This window comes from Schistocerca gregaria, chromosome X, assembly GCF_023897955.1.
Source record: "Schistocerca gregaria isolate iqSchGreg1 chromosome X, iqSchGreg1.2, whole genome shotgun sequence".
Classification (NCBI taxonomy): domain Eukaryota; kingdom Metazoa; phylum Arthropoda; class Insecta; order Orthoptera; family Acrididae; genus Schistocerca; species Schistocerca gregaria.
Genome location: NC_064931.1, coordinates 469,495,479 through 469,514,857, shown reverse-complemented (window position 1 = coordinate 469,514,857; position 19,379 = coordinate 469,495,479). Strand labels below are relative to the sequence as shown.

The 19,379-nt window shown below is 37.9% G+C and overlaps 1 protein-coding gene across 10 annotated transcripts in view; it reads right to left on the bottom strand.

The window, feature by feature from the left end:
• LOC126297914 (thrombospondin type-1 domain-containing protein 7A-like) overlaps window positions 1-19,379 on the bottom strand; it is a 1,219,654-nt gene that overhangs the window by 75,426 nt on the left and 1,124,849 nt on the right. For all 10 annotated transcript variants that reach the window (XM_049989225.1, XM_049989222.1, XM_049989223.1 and 7 more), the window contains one exon: window positions 6,208-6,455. In XM_049989225.1, the coding sequence (XP_049845182.1) occupies window positions 6,208-6,455 (248 nt within the window). The remainder of the gene's footprint in view (window positions 1-6,207; window positions 6,456-19,379) is intronic.

The following is a 19,379-nucleotide window of genomic DNA, read 5'->3' as shown; positions in this document are numbered from 1 at the left end:
ATGTAGCTACCAAATTTGTGTGTGTGCCCTTTGTAGTTCATGTGTGAAGTTTGTGCTGGATTATGTCATTAGAAGCCACCTGGACTGTTGTATGAAAGTAGTTGCATGTGCAGCCTGTTGGCTGCAGTCCCTGTTAGAACTAATGACTATCAAGGCCAGAGCTCAAGGTTCTGGTGGCCACTTGTGTGTTGTCTGTTGTCTGTACTTTGCCTTTTATGGGGTTATGCTTTTTTGACATAGAACACATTGGCAATGAGTACAGTACTTGACTCTGTGTGCTCCATTTCAGTCATTTGTCCTTTGAGTTTAATGTCCTTGGAGGCAGTGCTTAAAACTCTTCTTGAGCAATGGCAGGCACTGACAGTTGCTATTTCCAGTTTAATGACAACATTGACACAACATGCTGCCTCACCAGCAACATATCCATGCCATTCCCTGCATACAATGATGCATCAGGAGACTGAGAAACCTATGAAAATAGCCTGCAACAACATTTACAGGCATCTGGGGTAACAGATGTAAACTGGTGAAAAGTTCTTTTTTTGTCATGGAGCTCACATCATTTATATCAGTTGTTGTGTCAATTCACCCCCTTAACATTCAAGTTTTTGTTTTGATCAGATATGTGACTTACTATCTACCTGTCCCTGTAAATGTACTCATGTTGTTGCTGCTTGTTTGGTGTTTTACTATTGCCAAAAGTGGCCAAAACAGTCATACAGTACATGGGCGGCAGACCTACATGGACTTAGTTATCATTATATTTTTGTGACAAATGTCCATAAGGAATGCTATGCTGATTAAATGGTTCAAGATGCAATCATAAATCTTGCTCCTGACAGGAAAGTTCAACAGTGAGTTCTGCTGTGCGAAAATCTTATGCTTATGGATGTATTAAACACAACACAGTCACCTGAAGTTTCACAGGCTTCAGGTAGTCAGATAGGAGACCAGTCTGAAGTTTCAGAAATCAATTCCTCTCACTCCTCTCAGCCTTCAGTCAGTTTTCAAGGGAATGGAGAAGCCATTGTAACAGTCTGACAGATGTCTCAGTGTCGTATAGGTAGCAACAACGGCCTGCATAACAACAGCAACAGCCTGATTTTCTGCTGCTTCATGCCCATGCTTTTCATTCAACATGAACGGCCCACATGCCCCAAGACTAGGCAATGTGTAATAGGTACCATAAAAATGACACATTGCTTTTGTGTGTAACTCTCTTCTGAGCCTGAGTACTGAGAATGCAGGTGCACAAGGGTGCAGCAGCAACATTGGTGAATTCTCAAACTTATGTGGATTTTGGTTCTCTCCCTCTGGCCCATTGTCATGGAGGCTGGTGAGTTATAACAAGCAATGGATTTCCCGTCTTGGACAGTTTTATATACCTGGGACTTAAAGGCTGTGGTTAATTCATTAACATTCCTAACTGTGGAAAATGTTTACACTGAAAATATGTTTGGTTTGTACACTCCTAAACTTTTAGCATTCTCCATCAATAATAAAGTGTTTTCTCTTTCTTTTCTCCAGCACTGAGTTGCACGACAGGATTTCAGGCTCATATTACAATGAAATGGTCTGCCCACCCCCATTTTTTCCAGGCTTGCTCAGTACCCGTAACTTTACAGGTAAAAGTAAAAGCAGAATTAGATCATCTTCAATTCCTTGATGTTATTTGACCTATTCGTTCCAATGATTGTCCACACCACTGGTGATAATAAAGAAACCTAAAGGTAAATTACACCTCTAAAGTGACTTTAAAAAATCAATTAAAACACAGTTAGTCATTGATACCTATCCATTACCTTACCCTGATGAGCTGTTAGCATAATTATAGGGGAGCCTTATTTTTCAATGATTGACTTAGCAGATGCATATTTACAGCTGTTGCTAGACAAAGAATCTAAACACCACCTAGTTATCAATACATCATTTGAGCTTTATCAATATCAGCATTTGCCTTTTGGTGTGGTAAGTGCACCAGATATTTTTCAACACTTTTTAGAGCAACTTATTGCATTAGTTCCAGGCTGCATCAACTATTTAGATGATATAGTGGTGTCTATGGTTAGGCACAATTGTGCACTGTGGTGCAACCATTCCATGCATCATTACATAATGATGTTCACTTCGTATGATCCCCAGCTTGTGACCAGGCATCCAAGTTGTCAAAAGTTCAAGCTGCAGTCAGCTTCCTGTTTTATTAGTTTTCAGCAAGGCCACACCTTGTGGTAACCATAGACATATCTCAGTTCGACCTTGGCACCGTCCTTGCTCATATGTATGAAGACGGAACAGAACACACTATTGCATATGCCTCTAAAACCTTAAATTCAGCACAACAGCGTTGTTCTCAGATACAGAAAGAGGCTTTAGCAGATGTGCATTCTCAAAAACAAAAATTTCATGTTATTCTATATGGGTCTAAGTTTCATCTGATCACAGACCACAAACCACTGGTATCTCTTTTAAAACCACAGGTATTCTTTCCAGACAAAGCCATGCATTGCTTGCAGCAGTGAGCTATTTTTCCTGTTATGATACAGTTAGGAGGTATATTTTTGACCAATGGTGTAACATGCAAATACTAATGCCTTATCATCTTTGCCGATGTGCTCAGATTCAGTTTGATAAAGAGGAATTGCTTTGTTTTCATTTGGACAAATTGTTATTGATGGTTTACCTATTACTGGCACTAAAATTGCAGCTGCTGTAGTTGTGGATCCTATTTTAAGCCAAATTGTTTCTTTTGATGATGTTATGCAGTTATTACCTGTGGACCACTGGGATGTGTCATGTACAAAAGTGCTAGCATGCAGGCATGTTTTTTGGACAAGCATTGAAGTGGAAATTGTGTGAGTTGTTGCAACCTGCCCACAGTGTGTCACCCATCCGGCATACCTTCACCCTCCTCCCTTCCCCCCCCCCCCCCCCCCCCCTTCCTCAGTGCATATTCGTCACCATGGCCAATTCCACAGCAGTCTTGGGAATCAATTCAAGTGTAAAGTCTGCCATGTATGATAGTTATACACAATGTCCTCCAGTACGCATCTCAGGAATTTGAAGATTTAAAAAAAAAGAAAAAAGAAAAAAGAAAAAAAAGAAAAAAAAGGTGGTGTTTACCATGTCACAGCTCCTCCTTTCCACCCTCAATCAAATAGAGAAGCTGAACGAGTAGTATGAACATTTAAGATTCACACAAAAAAACATGTTTCGGATGTGTCGCTGGAAGTGGCTCTGACTGGTTCCTCAGTTCTTACAGTTTTACCCCAGTTGGAGATAAAGAGTTCAGTAGAATTGTTGTATGACTGTTAGCCCCAGACTCTGCTACATCTGCTCCAACTGACACCAGGACATCTGCTGACATTGGCTCCACAATGCTTATGACTGGCACAGTTGCAATTTTGGCCGCTGACTGAAATGGCTGCCAGTAGTCATCAAGAGCCACCATGGCCAAAACCTCTGCATTGTTCACACTGCTGAGGGAAGGGCATCATGACACTTTGACCATCTATGACCCTGTGTGGGCAGCTGCATACCAGGAACATCTCTGCTGCCCTCGTGTCCTCCGTCTCATTAATCGTGGATGGTGCATTCGCTGCTGCCGACATTATCACAACTGTCTCCTCTCATGTGGGTGCCCCATTCAGCTGTTGGGGGTCAAGTCAGGACCGCAGTTCTTGCACTGTCCCAGCCAACACCTCCGCCACTGCCACCTCTGTTGCAGCCAGTGCTGCCTATTGAGCCACCTTCACTGTGGCCGCCTTCATTGAGGATGAACTCAGATGTGGAAGTGAAATCTTCACACCATCACCTGTCCTACCATATGGACTTTCACAGGGGGCAGGTGCCGCACCTTTCTGCCCTCATACCACTTCTGATCGTACACACTAACAGCAGCACATCACATGGCTCATTAATCAATGACAACAACAGAAGAAATGGACATGAGCACAGTGTTCACTTCTTTGCAAAGGAAGAGGAGTGCTGTAACTACCAAATTTGTATGTGTGCTGCTTCATAGCTTGCACATGAAGTTTGTCTTGATTTGGCCAGTAGAGGCCACTCGGCCAGCTAGTATGACAGCAGTTGCGTGCATAGCCTGCCATCTGTGCCCCTGTTAGAACTAATGACTATATAGACTGGAGCGCCAGCCTCTGCTGGTTGCTTGTGTGTTGTTTGCTATATGCACTTAGTCCCTCATGTGTTTATGCTTTTTCATGTAATAAAGTTCAGTGTTCTTGGGTTAGAATACCAGCTGTGTTCCTTTTCCAATGAATTAAATTTTTAAATCTGATTATGGCTTTGTTTTACTGTATTTTATTTCAATCCTTCTATCATCCATATGTATGGACACTGATTTTTGTGCCACTGACAGGATCAATATACAACAAAAATTTGTAAGGGTACTATCACAACATTTTGTCTCATTATTTACAGAATGCACGGCATTGCCTTGGTGATGGTGCAGCTGTACATTGATGAGGAAATATCAAACGCCTACAACCATGTTCTGCGTGCTTCAATTATTATGGAGGTGAAATTTGATACTTGACTGACACCTTTGGCTATATTTTAACATTTCCTCTGCCACAACATGGAGTCCAGCTGTCAATATTTCCTTCTGAAGAAGACTGTTTATAAATGTTGACGCCACAGTAAAGGGGTTTTAATAAACCCATTTGCAACTGATTAGCTGTTTACCATCTCTAAAAGAATATTTATCTATTTCTTTCAAGAAGTTTAGTTACTTACATTGTGAGTAGGATTATAAAACATCGGTTCCATTCAGATCTCAAAGAAAGCTTTGATAGATTTTTTGCAAGAAGGTTTGTCCCATCTTGCAGTTATGAAATTTTATTTTTCCCACTATATTATGGCACAGCTAATGTCACCTCCAACTGCTATAACTTGTCAAATGAGTCTGGTTGCTCCAACTACAACGTTTGTCATATTTATGATTGTTATCTTTGTGCAAACTATCTGTATAGAGACTCAGTTTCTTCCTATGTTGCTTTAAGGTTTCACTCTATTGCCAGAAATATGCTACATTCTACCCCATGGAGCCTGTCTTCCGGTAAACATTTAGGTTTGCCCGCAAATATCTCACAACTATAACTCTTTTGTTTTAACTGACTCTTGGTACTGAGTATTATTCTGGACCCAAAGTTTTTTCAACAGCACTTCAAATGCTGACGTTCTTTGTGAATCTTTCTACATTTGATCACAAATATCTCGATAGTGTCACCTATTTGGAGAACATATTGATATCTGATATGAATATTCTGGAGCTCTGTTCAGCAATATTTATGCTATTTGAACAGAGAATCTACAACTCTTAAAAATTACTGCATGTACTACAAACACAGTTAACTACACTGGCAGCTGCTTAAATGTTCAGTACTGCCACTGATTCACCTCTTCACAGTCAAGGGAATGGGCAAAATGCAGAGCAGTATTTAGTTGGTAGAAAGCAGCTCCTATGGGAGTGGACAATATTTGAGGTATTTGAGATATGTATTTCTCTGTTGTTACCCCAACACAATCACTCACAACAATTCCACTTATTTTCAAAAGTAGTAACTCTCTATCTCGGCATATATCAATATGCATTGCAATGTTTGTACTGCAGATAATATCATGAGCATTTTGGAACATGCATTATTACAAATAAGTGAAAATAATCTCCATCACAATGCACAGCCTCACAGTATTCTAAAATTCTATTACAGTGTAGACATGGACAAGGATATAAAATGCTTTTTTTTGTCAACAAGGACAGTATAGCGAAGAAAGTATCTGTTATATTTTTTTCTATTGTGGATACTGTATCAATGAGAAGCCGGTCCTAAAATTTAAATAAAGTGAGTGAATGTTCTAGTAACACTTTTTTTTAAATATCAGGCAGCATATAGGAATATAGTTCCTCATATTTACATTGGCTCATGTGTGATCCTCACCTACTGTCTTGTGTCATAATTTCTTTTTAGTTTTTGTGTGGAACGTGGCTCACCTTTGCTTCATACTTTCTGAACAGTGTGATGATATAAACTAATTTTAATGTTTCACTTATAAAAAAATCAACTCCTGGATAAAATTTTTATCTTCTATCCATATACTAAACAGGTAACATTTCAGATATATCAAAATTGGTTAGTTTACAATTAGTACAACACATTTTGCCAGATAACACATGAATTGTCATAGTACCTGTCCTCAACAGTTCTTCCATCACTCCGTCGACAATAGACAGCTCTTGCCTGTATTCCTTCTCCACATGGGCTGCCACCTAATGGTAAACAAGAACTAAATCGAGTCTCTTGCCAGCTATATGTGAAACAAGTTACATTGATTTCACAGGACTGAACCTCTATTAAAGGAGGACATGGGTAGTCTGCTTTGGCTGGTTTTCTCAATACTGATCTAGTCCTCTGACGTTGTTTGTTCACATCACATGGCTGTAAATTGAAAGAAAAAAAAAAGCGTGTATAGATATTTAGCACTATGTAGTGACTAATAAAATACATTTTAAATCTAAAATTAGAGTTGTAATGTTGATAAAGAGGCAGGTATATAATACAATCTTATTTGAGAAGCAGTACATAAATATTTCAGTGGCATGGGTGAAACTAATTACACTATTTGAATTCTGGTACTTACATGGCACATACATTACATTTTTGTAAATGCAGTTTCACTTACACATGATCACTAATGCTGAAATTGGTGAGAAGGGCCAGCTGTGATACGAACTAAGAAAGGACATTGCATTTCGATTTTCCAAACCCAAAAGTTCAACTGTTGAGACATATCCAAGGTGCAAGAGAGGTAAAGTGCATAAAAGAAGTAACAAAGTAGAAGAATGGAACATCACACAAAACAAAGCTCAGAATAACTGCATAATAAGAGCTAATGCATCTATGGCTTGTTACACCTAAAACTCAAGTTTTGGAGTGCCTGCTTACTACCCATAGAGGACTGTCTATTCAGAAGTACATGCTGACTAGCAACCTTGACCTGCTTCACACAGGTACCAATCACAATTAATAAAAATATTCTGGGCTATCATGCCATGGTTGCCCAGTATATTTAATTAATTGTGACAATTCCAGACATAAAAGTTTAAATTTTACAGAGGAAGCACTAACTAGTAAACCTACCAAAGGGTTACACTTCAGTTTAGATTTGCTTTGAATACACTGTAGTGTGTAGCAAAATTAAAGAAATTTTTTTTATGTATGTGTGGATCTTAAATGGGTGAAATGCCCCCTTGAAAAAATTGAGCATAATACACTCTATGGAAAAATTAATAAACAAGGAGTTAAAGAAGTTATGAAAATTGGGCATAAATTGATATTCATAGAATTTATGACAGAAAAAGTAAATTTGTAAACTTTGATGGCCAATGGATGAATGTGTGATGCTGCAGCACAGTTTCACTGCATACAGCAATATAGAGATATTTCTAGCTCATTTCTGACAAATGTATATTTGGAATACCACTTCCTCATATATGATTGAATTTGTTGTTAATAACATTATGCATTTTGCTATTAGTTAAACATCAAAATAAAAAGCTAAATAATGTGTGGTTGGGGGTTTAAAAATGATGTTATTGACAAATCTAGTTGCAACATTGTAAAATACATTGCAGATAATAGACCTTTTATTTATATCTATTTTTTATATCTGGTACCATTTCAGTGGTATTCATTCAGAAATATGGAACTCAATTTTTTTCATGGTGGCTTTACACACGCCTAATGGCCAAATGGGCACATAAAAAAATAGGTGTCTCTTATTTTGCTGTACACTACAACATGTTCAAAGTCAATCAAAACTGAAATATATCACTTGTGTAGGTTTACTTGTAAGTATCTACGATCAAACATCTTGTCTGACATTTCAGTCATGTTGTACACAGGCTGCTGCATAGAACTATGATAAAAATTCCGAAAACAATGTCAGGTAAATGAATATCATCACTTTCATATAACTTAAATTATTTCAGCAGTGTGTGCCAGGAAAGTTCTCAGGAGGCATGAATGTCATCTGTTCCATATTTAACTGGTATCTGGGGCAATATGTCATGCCAGTGATGGGAGCTGCCAGCAACTGTGCTGCCCCATCCATCTGACAGCAGCACCAATTCAGCACAAGCTACAGCCACTTAGCTACAGCACAGCTACATATCCGTCCATTATCTCCCTCCCCCCCCCCCCCCCCGTTTCTCTGACCATCTCCTCCCCCTCCCTTAGTCTGTCCCCATACCTCCCTTGGTCCAACCAATGCTTCCCTTTCTCTCTCATCCCCTACCCTCCTTTGCTCTGACCACCTCCTCTTCCCCATCTCTTTGCCGATCTCCTTCTGCCTCAAGCCCTCCCCCCAATCACTCCTCTCTCTGTGGCTCTGGCCATCTTCTTCTCCCCCCCCCCCCCCCCCCCCCCCCCCGCCACTCAGACTAATGTCTCAGTTTTTGTCCCTGACTTGTAGGCTGCCAGCCTGCAAAGCAATTCAGTATGGCAGGCTCACAGTAGTGGGCATCACATTAAAGAGATTATTATCAGTATTTCTTTGCACTGACTCAACCTACACATCGCAGAAACGAAATTGAAAATGTCTGCTGAAACACCAGAGAATTTGTGCCTGTTAGAAGAGAGACCCATTATATAAGTGCTGACATATGCTGAGAGGTAAGCCACAAATTGAGAGACAACAGCACACAAAAGAAACAGGATATGAGAAAGAGAAATTATAGAAGACAGGATACGAACATAAAGTTATCTAATACAGAAATATTAATGAAATAAAGAAGTATGAAGCCAAAAAATAAAGAAGGCAAACATAAATGAAGGAATAAATAGAGACAACAACAAAATTTAAAGATAAAATAGTATTTCATCCATTCCCAAAAACTGTTAGTTAGTTGTTACGTGTTCCATTGACCAGTCTCACGGTGACCCATATGATGTAGAATATGTCGAGTGCATAAGAAATGCACACATGAATCAAGAGTTTTTATTTAAGCTTAAAATTTTTATTACCTACCCCATTCCTTTAAATGCAACAAATTCCTTATATTATACCTATAGATTTATGTATCCCTATTCAAGACTTCATCTATGGTATAGATGGAGTTGTCAAGGAGATATGATTTCAATTTATTTTTAAAACTTTTACTGCTGTCTGTCACACATTTAGTTTCATCTGAAAATTTAAAAAAAGTTTTACAACAGTGTATTTTACCCCTTTTTGTGCCAAAGATATGTTAAGTAGAGGATAGTGTAAGTCTTTCTGTTATGACCTTTAATCACCAATAATTGTGTGGATATTCAAACACACTCACTTAGAAACAATAGCTGCTTACATGATAACAACTCAGTATCTCTTATTTGACTGCTGTGCTGTGACATGCAGCTGGCGCCGTTCGTAGCTAGGTGGCGCTCCCGTGCTCAGCCAAGTTGCGGAGCTCCTCTTTCGCCATTTGCGCATACTGTCGTGGCGGCACTGTTAAATGTCGTGGCACTGTCACAACACTTTCTTTCTTTTGTTATTATAATCATGAAAGTCACCATTGTTTTTAAACTGGTCCATGTTGGTGAGAACAAATTTCATTACTAAGTAAATGTACTGTGAGGCTGTTGTAAGAATTCCTAACCTTTCAAAAATATGCCTACAACATGTGCGACTATGATCCCCACACATTATTCTAACCACTTTCTTCTGAACAGTGAATGCTTTTTACCTAAGTGTAGAATTACCTCAAAATATTATTCCATATGGCATTAGAGAGTGAAAGTATGCAAATTATGTTAGCTTGCTAATTTCTGTATGCTCAAAATTAGCAATTATTCTCACTGCAAAAGTTGCTGAACCCAGTCGCCATAGGAGATCCAAAATATGAATTTTCCAAATAAGATTCTCATCTATATGTATACCCAAAAACTTAATATGTTCTATCCTGACTACTGACTTCTGTTGATGCATTATATTTATTGGAGGAACTGTACTCTTTGCAGTAGAAAATTGGATGTACTGTGTTTTTTGAAAATTAAGTGCAAGCCCATTGGCAGAACACCAAATAATAACTTTTCCAAAGACATTATGTGTATCACTTTCTATTCACGTTTCTTTTAGTGGATTAATAGCAATGCTTGTATCATAAGCAAAGAGTGTCAGTTTAGCTGCTTGTTTAAGATAAGAAGGGAGGTCATTCACATATATCAAGAACAGAAGGGGACCCATGATCGAACCCTGTGAAACACCTAATGTAATTTCACCCCAGGTAGATGAAGTGGGAAAATTCCTTCTACATCTACATCTACATCCATACTCCACAAGCCACCTGACGGCATGTGGTGGAGGGTACCTTGAGTACCTCTATTGGTTCTCTCTTCTATTCCAGTCTTGTATTGTTTGTGGAAAGAAAGACTGTTGGTATGCTTCTGTGTGGGCTCTAATCTCTCTGATTTTATCCTCACGGTCTCTTCGAGAGATATACGTAGGAGGGAGCAATATACTGCTTGACTCCTTGGTGAAGGTATGTTCTTGAAATTTCAACAAAAGCCCGTACCGAGCTACTGAGTGTCTCTCCTGCAGAGTCTTCCACTGGAGTTTATCTATCGTCTCCATAACACTTTTGCGATTACTAAATGATTTTGTAATGAAGGGTGCTGCTCTCCATTGGATCTTCTCTATCTCTTCTATCAACCCTATGTGGTATGGATCCCACACTGGTGAGCAGTATTCAAGCAGTGAGCAAACAAGTGTACTGTAACCTACTTGCTTTGTTTTCGGATTGCATTTCCTTAGGATTCTTCCAATTAATCTGTCTGGCATCTGATTTATGGAATTAACTGCTTCCAGTTGCTGACCTGCTATATTGTAGCTAAATGATAAGGGATCTTTCTTTCACTTAAGCCATATAAAGAAACTTTTTGCTTCCTGTTCTGTAGAAATGGCTTAAACCAATCACATTCTGTTCCATTTATACCACAGAATTGTAATCTCTGTAACATAATGCCATGGTACACAGAAAATTCCAATTGGCGACATTTTACTATTTAAAGACTATTATATTGGCAGTGAAATTGTATACTGCTGCCTCAGTGGAACAGCATTTTTAAAATCCAAACTTTGATTTACTAATCATCCCATTACTTTAGAGATGGCTAACTACTCTTGAGTATCCAGAATGAGATTTTCACTCTGCAGCAATGTACTCTTGAGCACATTGCTTTCTTGACTATTTTTGAAAATGCTGAAGCAAGGATATGTGGCTGGTAATTATTGACATCTGTGGTGTCTTCCTTTTTGTAAAGAGGTTTGAACATGGCATATTTTAACCTGTCTGGGAAAATACCTTGTGTTAGTGATGCATTACAGATGTGACTCAGAACATCAGCTGTAACAGCTCCACATTGTTTTAATATCTTGTTAGATATGTCAGCTACTCCCACAGAACATTTATTTTTCAAAAATTTAATGATATTCCTTATTTAACAAGAGGCTGTTGGATGAAAATTAATCTGAGTAGGATTTCTCAAAACTGACTCTTCAATGTACTTCTTGGCTTTTTAAACTATTCTCACCTACACTTAAGAAATGGTTGTTAAATGCATTAGCTACTTGTGTACTATTGGTTAAGATGGTCTCATTCTCTTTAATAGTAATATCATCTACCCAAGTGGTTACTTTTCTTGTCTCTCTTCTAACAACATTCCATACTGATTTGATTTTATTGCCCGAGTTGTTAATTTCATCTTGAATACACATATTTTTTGATTTTCTGATAAATTTTCTCAGTATGTTACAATAATTTTTATAGTGTAAAATTATTGTGGGTCTTTACTAATTCTTGCTGCCTCATACAATTTTCTTTAGCTTTCTGAAGACACTTTAATACCTGTAGTGATCCAAGGTTTCTTGGAAAACTGTTTATTGTTTCATTTAGTAACATTTTTTTGGGCAACAGTGTTCAAAAAGGGATATAAATTTATTAAGAAATATGTTTCATTTAACATTGGCATTTGGTGCATTATATACAGTTCCCCAATTAACATTTCTAAAACTTTCTCTGAAGTGCTCTATGGATACTAGGTTGACCAGCCTTACACTTTTACTTAATGGTCTCTGAACTGTACACTCTCCTAAGTTTTGTAAGTTAATCAGTTGTGCATCATGGTCTGATAATCCATTTATCACAGGGGAAGCACGCATTAGTTTTACATCCTCTTGTTGTACAAATACATAACCTATCAGAGTGCTACTGTCTTGAGCTGTACATGTAGGGAAATAGATAACTGGTTCTAAGTTATATGTCATTAATAACACTTCTACTTCACTATTCCTTATAAAATTGCTTACAAAGTTTACATGGAAATCACCACAGATTAGTAACTTCTTCTTTTTGTCTGACAGACAGCATAACAGGGAGTCCAACTTTTTTATGAATAGCTCCCAATCCCCTAAGGGGGCCTGTACACTGTTCCTAATATCATTTCTACATTATCTAGCTGCAGTTCACATGCACAAATTTTAAAGTTCTGCTCAACGCAAAATCTGCTTACTTCTACAGTTTTGTACTTATACCCTTGTAGATGAATATAATTAAAAACTAAGCAATCAGTTGCTTAAAAGAAATTTAATTCCTTTACTGCTTTTGGGCACTTAATGCCCTTCTTCAGAAGGTTATACCTACTGTAGCCAATGTGATAGCTATGAAGAAGTCACTACATGCCCAAAATTTGTACAGAAATTAAATTTCTTTTATGCAGCTCTTTGCTTATTATTTTGTTGTGAAGATAAAATGAAAACAGTTAGATAATGAAGAGTTATTAGAAAGTAACATACAAGTATTGGAGTGATAAAATGTTGCCATCTACATAATTAAGTTTCTAAGGTTGAGTGGAAGATGCTGATTAATTTATAGAATCTTAGAATGAATTTTGACATTACAGATTTCCTTTTATAATGTGAGTTAAGGGAAAAAATAATGGCTCTAGTGTACATTCAAGGTAATAGATAACAGTCTCAAGTAATAGAGCATAGTAGTGTGGGTGTTTTAACTATCGCCTATAACAGTGTTACTTGAAACCACCAGAAGATCCTTGTAAATCTGTTGCTTTTTCTCCTTTGCTGGGAGTACATAATAAAATTTCAAGAATTTGAAAAAGATATTCATGCCACTGGCTAAGTTTACAGCTCTCCTTGGATCGGTAAAGGATGATCTGAGACTGAGGAAACTTGGAGTATACACAATTACTTGTGATTGAGGGATGGCTTATATATCCATACTATTCAGAACCAATGTTTAGAACACCATCGTCACACTCATTAGCTCCAACTGCGTATAATGACGTGCAAATAATTGCTCCTGCTTTCCTCTACAGGAAATATGTTTTAAAGTAATCTATTCAGTTTGATTATCTGATAATATTATTAATAGGTATAAGGGCTAGCCTTGAAGTAAGATGTGGAACCTGATTTTATCTGATATTAAACAACAGTCTTCATTTTGGCCAGTGGATTCTTTTAATTAGTGTTCTGCTAGTGATATGTGATTCCGTCTGTTTCATCCATTGGTTCACTACAAGTTTACAGTGCTTCTGCTTGCACCTTTGTGGTGGGCTCACTGCAATATACTGTCTGGTTATAATTAAACTTTCCCTATTTAGCACATTATAACATGGAAGGTAATTACTGTATGAGTACCAAACTTGATAGCATTAATGTCAATGACATGGGGAAGAGAGTAATGCAGAATCAGTTCAATCGAAACACTTTTAATGTGCTGCTATGGTACATCATATCATTACATACCGGTACCAGTACTGTTACAAAAGGGGCTCAATATGGCACCCATCAGTGTCCAGAAGAGTCAGTAAGTGCACGATTGCATTCTACACAGCAGAATGAAGCATGTCCATAAGAATGCTGGTTACCTCTCTTGATTGATGGGCTTCAGATCAGCACATGTGTGAATGTTGCCCTGGTAAACCCTGTCCTTCAGGTAGCCCTACAACCAGAAATCACAGGGAGTGATATCAGGTGTTCATGCCGGCCAAGCATTTGGAAATGATCAGCAGATAATTTAACCATTTCCAAATGTGTTTTGGAGACAAAGGTGAACCTCATGAGCGATGTGTGGTGGGGCCCCATCTTGCATGAAAACTGTTGAGTTCAATGTGTCTCTCTCCTGTAGGATGGGTATGACATACTGGAGAAGTATATCACAGTAATGCTGGCCAGTCACACTGCACGTCTTTGGTCTTTGAGCACCAACCTGTTCAAAAAGAATGGGCCACTGATGAACATACCCATGAAGCCACACAATACAGTGACACATTCACCATTCAGAGGAACTTCATGCATGGTGACTGGAGGTGAAGATACCCACTCTTGGCAATTCTGTGTGCTCACCTCACTCATCAGAGAAAACTGAGCTTTGTCTGTCCTTAGGATGGTCCAGGGCCAGCCCTCATCAACTTAAATCCTTGCAAGAAGGTGGAGAGTGAAATCCACATGTCACTGTACATCCTGTTATGCAAGCTGCTGTACAATATGGATCTTCTACTGATACCATTTGAGAATGGTTTGAAGCACCTTTCATACAGTGGCGTATGGGATTTTCAACTGTTATGACACAGCATGCACACTGCCTGATGATTGGGAATTGCACGCAGCATTGTCTGTCATTCATCAACTACCTGTGGTGCAATCAGTCATCGGCCTCTTCCTGGAGCGACACCCAGTTCTCCAATTGATTCGAACTTCTTCATCATGCTACACACAGCACGTGGAGAAAGAGGACACTTCCATAATCCTTTCAGCCAGTGATATTCTTGAATCGCAGCTGCAGCATTACTGTTGTTTTGATAATAGAGCTTTAGGAATAATGGACAGTGGCAGTTTGATGTATGGAAATCATGCACCCCATACTCTGGACATTGATGCTACAAAGTTTGGAACTCATATGGTAATAAGTTTCCATGTTACAATGTGTTAAATAGGGAAAGTTTAACTATAGCCACTCAGTATAAACGAGCTGCAATTCTGTTGGAAACACAAATGTGGTGAGATTGTGCATCAGCATACTCACCTGAAGATGACAGCCAGTTGGTTTGCTGAAATGTTATGTCAAAATGACTAATTATACAGCTACATACTCAAGGAGAGCATCAGCACCTGATACAGTTTGATAGGGCCCCCATTGTCAGTCCCCAATTGGCTGGCTGACCAAATCATGCAGTATCCACACTTTCGAGGCATTTGAATGTGACATTGACTTGATGTTGGAATGCATGGGAATGTGATCACAAGCATACTTCTCAACTAGTTTTCATATGACCACATCTGACTGCCACAAGGGATGATCACTGTAATGTGTATCAGGCACATCATAATCCCTTGACATCTGCACCTGCCATCTGAGAACAAGAATGGACTCAATGCAACATTCTGTGTCATCCTATACAATTGTTTAGAGACTAGTAGCAGCTGGACAAGGGAATTACTGTCCCATGCCTAGGCTGCCGCTAACACCACAGCACAAATAGCTGTGTTTGGAATGATGCCATAACCAGGAAGCACAGACTTCTGATGAAGGACATTGCATAATGTATAGAAAAAAATCATGCCTCTGCAATACCCTGGATAACCATTGCCAGTGAGTATGGTAGTGTCCTGGGGAGAGGCCCCATTAATCAAAAGTTTTGGTGAGGCATGGCAGTGTTACTCCTGGCATCATGGTGTGGGAAGCCATGGAGTATGACTTTAGATCATAGCTGGTAGTGAGTGAGGGAAATCTGATGGCACAGTGGTGCATCAGACATCCATGGTCCTCATATGTTACTGCTCATGGGCAAGAATCTTGGGACCATTTTTCAACAGAACTATGCTTGACCACATATGACATGTGTCTCTATGAACCATCTGCATGATGATGAAATCCTCCAATAGCCAGCAAGATCTCTAGATCTGTACCACACAGAAAATGTGCAGGACTAGCTCAGACAACACCTCTTTCTGAGTGACAGTATTAATGATTGATGGTCCAGTTATAATGACATGCTTCCTAACTGAATCAGTGCATACATCCATGCCACATTGGATGTGTCATCATACTGATAAGGGGGCTTATACTGCCAAATCTGTTGTAAATTTGACTCATATTTTTTAATCACTGAAATAATATCACATGCCCTCTCAACCAGTGAAGATTCATTGCAATTCCTCTTCCCCTGCTGGGGCTTCACATTTTTTGACTGGCAGTGCAGTTAGATTTTCCTCTGCATTTCAGGTTCCCTATCAAGGAACTGCATTTTGCTGTGTTGCAGTGTTTGTCATAGATAATCGAAAGTATTTTTTTTACACAGACTAGATATTTTTAATGAATTTTATACACTTGTGAGCATAAATTTATGACTTGAAGAATATTCTGGATAAGTTTCAAGAAACACTTTTGGCAGTCCAGTAATTCATCTTTCCCTGACCAACAGTTCGCTGTGGTAAGTACATTCCCTAGATTAGGAGCCTGAAATATCCCAGTATGTAATGTCTGCTGTCATAAACAGTTGCTACAAATCATAATGAAGATAACAGTAATATTCATGGACATGATCTCACAACAACTTACTTGAACAATTTGACATGGAGATATGTCTCACATGAAAGTAGACTGAATAGATTAAAGCATGATAAACTTGGTATCTGTTGCAATGTAAGCAAAGCTTGTCTTGTACATTATCTTATGCTCTGGAAAGCTTATTTAATATCAGTTGAATATTGTGAACATTGTCCTAAGAGGATAAGATTTTCCCTAGTGTTACTTGCAAGATTTTAACCTTTTGGAATAAATGCAACTGAAATTAGAAAGTGTATTTCAATGTGTATATGGTTTTTTTATTGTCAAACAAGTTACAAAACAACTGATGGGATGACATAAAAACATGGAAATGAAAACAAGTACGTCATTCAACAAATTCTGAAAACCGACCTAAAATCCATGTTATTGTTAGATGCATGCTCAAGACACTGTATATCACCTCTAGTGCGTAAATGGTAATCCAGAATGAAAAAGATATTGTGTTGCAAAGCATGTACTGAAGGCAAAAACTAAACAGAAAGGAATGCAAAGTCAGAATTATTGGCATTCTCGTTGTAGAGATACCATACTGCTACATGCTTTAAAATATAAATGTGAGAAATTCAGGCACCAAAACAGAGTGTGATAATAAAACAACAAATGAGATATGACTTGTAAAAACAAAAGTGATAACCTTTACAAAAAGAGGCTACATTATATTTAAAGTATGGCACAAAATTTCACTTTCAATGTGGAAAGGTTGATCACTCATTAATATGATACTTAACATCTAAAAAGGCATGGAAATGTGTTAGTTGTATGAATATATTAATATAGAAGGGTGGAAGCCAATTACAATTTACAGGGGGATTAATTAACTGTCTCAGTGCATTTTACTGTCTGTATAATGTATTTTACAGCAGTGACTAAGGATGCTTTTCTTATTTTATTTTATTTGATGCTACAGTAAGTATGCTGTCATAGAGGCTGTTATAAATAATTTTATGGTACTTGATGAACAGATGACTGAAACTGGCAGTTAATAAATATTTATTACATAAGCAGCTCTTGCAATTTCTGAAATATGACTTATTTCAAATACATATGACCTCTCTCAGGATGTCAAAATTAAAACTAGTAACAGTGACCAAAGCGCAGATGCACCAACTATGATAAAAGCGCAAAGGATAACTAAAAATCGAAGAAAGATTACATATTCAGTGCAGTAAATAAAAAGGTGGAAGTACCATAGGGTAGATTTATCCCTTGGGCAGGAACTTGTAGAAGAGTTGCCACTCAAGTCAATAAAAGTAGTCAAAGAAACAGTCAAATTATATGTACCTGTTAGAACTGTGGTAAATGGATTATTCGGCCATGATGCACAATCGATTAACTTATAAAACCTAATGGGGCATACACTTCAGAAACCATTAAGTAAAAGTGTGAGGGTGCTCAACCCAGTATCTATAGAGCACTTCAGAGAACAATTAGGAAATGTAAACTGGAAAGATGTATATAATGAGCCAAGTACTAATGATAAATGCAGCATATTTCTTGATAAATTTGTATCCCTTTTTGAACATTGTTTTCCAAAGAAATTTCTAAATCTAACACCACAAACTTTTCAAAGAAACCTTGGATTACTATAGGTATTAAAGTGTCTTCAGAAAGAAAAAGAAAACTGTATGAGACAGCAAGAACTAGAAAAGATCCAGGAGTAGTTTTACACTATAAAATTTATTGTAACATACTGAGAAAAGTTGTAAGGAAATCAAAAAATATGTATGTTAGAGAAGAAATTAACAACTCCAGCAATAAAATCAAATCAATATGGAATGTTGTTAGAAGGGAGACAGGAAAAGTAACCACTTGGGTAGGTCGTATTACTGTTAAAGAGAATGAGAACATCTTAACCAACAGTACACAGGTAGCCAATGTATTTAACAATCACTTATTAAGTGTAGGAGAAAAAATTGGTGAGAATAGTTCAAAAGAAAAAGCCAGGCAGAACATGGAAGAGTCAGATTTGAAAATTTTTAGTCAGATTAAGTTCATCTAACAACCTCTTGTGAAATAAGGAAAATTATTAAATCTTTGAAAAATAAATGTTCTGCTGGAGCAGATGACATCTCTAACAAGTTATTAAAACAATGTGGAGCAATTACAGCTGATGTTTTGAATCACATATGTAATGCATCACTGACTCAGTGTATTTTTCCAGACAGGTTAAAATATTCCACTGTCAGGTCTCTTGCTTACAGCATTTTCAAAAATCTTTGAGAAAGTACTGTACTCAAGAGTGGTTAGCCATCTCAACAGTAATGGGATACTTAGTGAATCACAGTTTGGATTTCAGAAATGCTGTTCCACTGAGACAGAAACATACAATTTCACTGTCCACATAATAGAGTCTTTAAATAGTAAAATGTCACCAGTAGGAATATTCGATGACTTATCCGAAGCATTTGATTGTGTGAACCATGACATTATGTTAGATAAATTACAGTTCTATGGTATAAATGGAACAGCATATGAGTGGTTTAAGTCATATCTACAGAACAGGAAGCAAAAAGTCTCTTTATATGCTTCAAGTGATTCAAAGGAGTTTGCCACTTCATCTAACTGGGATGAAATTACATTAGGTGTTCCACAAGGTTCGATCATGGGTCCCCTCCTCTTTTTGATATATATGAATGACCTCCCTTCTTGTGTGAAACAAGATGCTGAACTGACGCTGTTTGCTGATGATACAAGTATCGTCCTAACTGCCGTCTGCTTCCAGTCTGCTGTGCAGCGA